Source organism: Limulus polyphemus, unplaced genomic scaffold (genome assembly GCF_000517525.1).
Source record: "Limulus polyphemus unplaced genomic scaffold, Limulus_polyphemus-2.1.2 Scaffold394, whole genome shotgun sequence".
NCBI classification, from domain to species: domain Eukaryota; kingdom Metazoa; phylum Arthropoda; class Merostomata; order Xiphosura; family Limulidae; genus Limulus; species Limulus polyphemus.
The window spans coordinates 515,451-518,172 of NW_013666004.1; the positions used below are offsets into that span (position 1 = coordinate 515,451).

At 30.1% G+C, this 2,722-nt stretch overlaps 1 protein-coding gene across 1 annotated transcript in view; it reads left to right on the top strand.

The window, feature by feature from the left end:
- Positions 1-453: 453 nt before the first annotated feature.
- The window catches only part of LOC106457940 (sodium/hydrogen exchanger 10-like), a 42,143-nt gene continuing 39,874 nt past the window's right edge, over positions 454-2,722 (top strand). Inside the window, exon 1 of the mRNA XM_022384027.1 lies at positions 454-489. Within this exon, the coding sequence (XP_022239735.1) occupies positions 454-489 (36 nt within the window). The remainder of the gene's footprint in view (positions 490-2,722) is intronic.

Consider the following 2,722-nt stretch of genomic DNA (forward strand, 5'->3'; position numbering starts at 1 on the left):
GTAGATATGACCAATCATTTTGATTAGCAGTAGAACTTTTGATAGTTTATTTGGGGGGGGGGGTGAGTTAGTTTTTTTTGTAATTTTCTTCTGAGATACGTATGTATACTAAAATATCTATTTCTTGTGCAGATCTAACACGTTGATTTGTAATGAGGTTATAGTACGTGTACTTTAGAAGTTATTTTACAGTTATTAGAAGTAAAGGTTGACAACCTTTGATTTTGCTGACATGAATAACGAAAAAATAAGAGACAATAATGGATATAAAAACAAATTTAATAACCTTAGCAGATAATGCCTTCTTACAAGAACTACTACATAAAGCATATTATTATGAAATACCTTAAAGAACGTTGAAAGAATTACTGTAATGTTGTCAACCGGTATCATTATCATCGGTAATCGCCACGTGTTTTTGTACTTGATGATACATTGTGTATTTTGACCAGCATGTCTCCCAACAGATACAGAGACCTCCAATGTGAGGTAACTTTAGCCTATAAGTTGCAGATCTATATTTATTCGGATTAGAAATACTGTAGTAAAGCTTTGGACGACAGTCACACTTTCAGATATATAGATGATGTTCTATACTGGACTATTAAGTTTTGCCGTAGAAATTTATCCACTATAGCTCACTCTAGAAAAACTAAAAACAAACTACACTATCTGAATTTAGATATTAGCATCATTAATCGAACATTCAAGTATAAAGTGTGTAATAAAACGGATATTTTCAACTTTGAAGTTATGAAGTTTCCAAATAAGTTATGTTACAATGTTTACTGATCACTTATTAGATACAATGTAATTTGTTCATCAATATAAAATTTTGTGGATAGAGTTCGTAAACTCACTCTCATTCTTCATAATTGAGGTTTCTCGTGGCGCATTTTAAACACAAAATGAATTCAATTCTTTGGGAAATTCAACGATGTTCATACTGCAAATAATGGTTTTAGAAGTTTTATAAAGTATCACAACTTTTTAAATCCATTTACGTCTACACTTTAATGCTGATGCTAATATTGAACCGTTTTAGGGTTTCGACCATCCGGTAGTTAAAATTATCATTATGTATATAGTTAATATTAGCTGTAAACCAGTTTAGTATAGAGTATGATATTACGTCATTAGTTTACTTATATTACTTTGTGATGATTAATTTCTTTGCCAGATTAACGAATGTCTAAGTTTTGTTATTTTTATTGAACTTTCTACATTCTAGAGGTGTTTTATTTTTGTCTTCTATAGAACTTTATAAGTTATCTATTACTTCATGTAGCCCTCTGTGTGTTTGTTAGAGGGAATATACAAAATAAGAGAGGTAAAAATTTAGCCACAACACATGTTTTTTTTTGTATCACATTAAACATTGTTATATTTTCATGGACAGTTGAGATATTATCTTCATAAACAGTAGTTGTATGATTGCACTGTAGATAAACTACTACCAATACCTTGACACAGTTTTAAACAGTAACATATGTTTCATAGATTGTCACAGATGTCATTCTTATCTAACTTTCGACTGTAGTGGTGGATTAATGAGTTTTCTTAGGTCAAAACATGATCTAGGGAGAATTTGTGAAAAAAACAGGCATGTAATACCAGTTGTTTAAGCCAACAGTTAGTGTTTCTATATTGTGTAAGGAAATATCTAATTGTTGTTACCTTCAACTGGTTATACTATTTAGTATATCAATACTTTTTAATGTATATTTATTGTTTATTTTTATACTTTTTTTATTATAAAGATTGTTTCGCATTGTTAGTTATATATTTATATTTAGCACTAACCTAAAGCTCTTAAGCTGGCCAAAGCTCGCGAGATATTATTGGGATTACGGCCAAAGATATCGTAAGTAGTGAGAATAATAAACTGAGGAAACAATGAAAAAACGCAAAAAAGTATATTTAATCAATTAAATTGTTTACTAGGTTTATTTTTAGTTACGTTCTTAGTACATAACTTTCTCAGATCGGAAGTTAATATCAATATGTAAAAATCAATCAATAGTAAGATATAAATAATGTATCCCTCATTTTAAATACGCTCATAAACTTTTTATTGCGAAGAACAAAACTATCTGAATCACCAGGGAACTTTTATAGGCTTAAAACTGGTAACTTAAAAGTGCGTTACTGGTCTTATATTCGCAAACTCTTGTTTTTTTAACCAACTTATAATTACGATGGAATACTGTCCCGACTCCGTCGTAATTTCAAGAGTACTGTAGCCTCTGGTAAATATAAAAAGATGGTATAGTTTCTTCTGTGTTCTATCGTATTAACTATTCGTGATATTCTTATACTTGTGTTGAGACTGATGTTTACAAGTTGTTTAATAGTGGTATGTGGAAGATAATAGATATTTATTCATATTTACAGATAATATCTTTAGCGTAAAACAGGTGAATCTAAAGTTGTTACATTTTACAGGGAGCAGTAGTGTGATCTCCATTTTTCAGACATTTAAATGTTAATATAATATCTTAAATATAGATGTACAAATAAAACTGGATAAAATTAAAACATGTACAGTAACAATACCATCAGAAGAAACAACATATATAACTATATATATATTGTTACGACAGCGAGCTGGGAGCATGCACGCTGGAGTTTCTAGAAGGATCATGAATTTTCCTGGCAACTCTAGTTTGTTCGAAGCGCCCTCTTTTTTTTAGTAATATAAGCCTGGCAAAGAAAGCCAGCG